We start from the raw sequence: 1,306 nt of genomic DNA on the forward strand, positions 1-1,306 counted from the left end.
CCAAACACACGCACACCCACTCCTATTACACAGGCCAAGGCAACGTATTTGTGCCACAGCGGTCCTTCAAGCCAATCCCGGCCTAGAGGACTTGCAGCCCCTTTTCTCTTCCTCCCGCTGTAGCATCCCCAGCCCGCTAGAGTGGCGGATATGGTGTCTTTCCAACAGCCCTGTGAGGTAGGCTGGGCTGGGTCACTTGGGCATTAAAGAAGGGGCTTCTCGGCCGTGGCCCCTGAAGGGTGGCGGCGGGACCCTCCACGTCCCACTCCTGGGGGGGCAGCCCAGCTGTCCACACACACACCCCGGGCTGTGTTGCCTGACACCCTTTCCGCCGCCGAGGACGACCGGCCTTCTCCGGTCCCTCCCCGTCAGCGCCCGACGCTCCGTCTCCTCTGCTGGGAAGGGAAAAGAACGGGCGCCCCTCCCGTCCGAGAGACCACCTCCCATCAAGGTCGCGTGTTTTGCGGGGAGGAGGTGGCTGCCCTCCCCGACTCCGCTTCTGACTCACGCCGGGAGTATCTCGGCTTTCCCGAATTGCGGCCGCTCTTCCTCTTCTTCCTCCCGCCGCCATTCTCCCTTCTCATCCCTCCGCCGCCCTTCCTTTGGGTTCCCTACCTGCGCGCCGCCGCCGCCGAGGGGGCCGAGCGCCGCCATCTTCCTCCTCCTCCTCCTCCTCCTGGGAGGGGAGCGGCCAGAGAGGGACGGGGCGTGGCCACGAGAAGTACAGCAGCAGCAGCGGCAGCAGCCAGCGCGGGGCCAGCGCCGCCAAGCGACCAACCGAGGAAGCGCTGGAAGAATCCCCATCGCGGCGGCGCTTCCGAAGGTCCGCGGAGGATGCTCCGGCCCCCTGACCTGCTGGGACGCGAGTCTGTCTTCCTCGCCATCATTCATGCGGAAGGGGCGCTGCTGCCTAGAAGACTTCCGAGCCTAGAAAGGGACATTTTCTCCTCTTCCTCCTCCACTTTTGCATAAGAAAGGTTTTTTTGGGGTAATTCAGAAATAGTAATGAGACCACCCCCCCCCCCCGCTTTCCCCATGCAACCCGGAGCCCCAGTCAGTCAGGTTGACTGACAAGAGTCCCTGTCCTACTATCCCAATTTATTTGTACTCATTTCTTTCGTTCATATTTATGTTTATATGTATACCTGCTATCTTATAATAAAAATAAATAAATTAGGGAGAGTTAATCGCCTTTGTAAGGATGGATGACTGGACTTGAAGGAGAGAAGAAAACAAAGTAATTAAGGACTCTCTTTGTCAACAATTTACTTCACTAAAAAAAAAATATTTTGATATCATTTCCAGC

At 58.0% G+C, this 1,306-nt stretch overlaps 1 protein-coding gene across 7 annotated transcripts in view; it reads right to left on the reverse strand.

The window, feature by feature from the left end:
• Positions 1 to 654, reverse strand: part of EPS15L1 (epidermal growth factor receptor pathway substrate 15 like 1) — a 56,943-nt gene extending 56,289 nt beyond the window's left edge. For 6 of the 7 annotated variants that reach the window (XM_032237975.1, XM_032237983.1, XM_032237991.1 and 3 more), the window contains exon 1: positions 509 to 594. In XM_032237975.1, coding sequence (XP_032093866.1) covers positions 509 to 571 — 63 coding nt within the window. In that variant the 5' untranslated portion in view covers positions 572 to 594. Of the gene's footprint in view, positions 1 to 508; positions 595 to 615 lie in introns of those variants that run through there. The other variant, XM_032237965.1, reaches the window with a different exon arrangement.
• Positions 655 to 1,306: the final 652 nt, after the last annotated feature.

This window comes from Thamnophis elegans, chromosome 1 (genome assembly GCF_009769535.1).
Source record: "Thamnophis elegans isolate rThaEle1 chromosome 1, rThaEle1.pri, whole genome shotgun sequence".
Classification (NCBI taxonomy): Eukaryota; Metazoa; Chordata; class Lepidosauria; order Squamata; family Colubridae; genus Thamnophis; species Thamnophis elegans.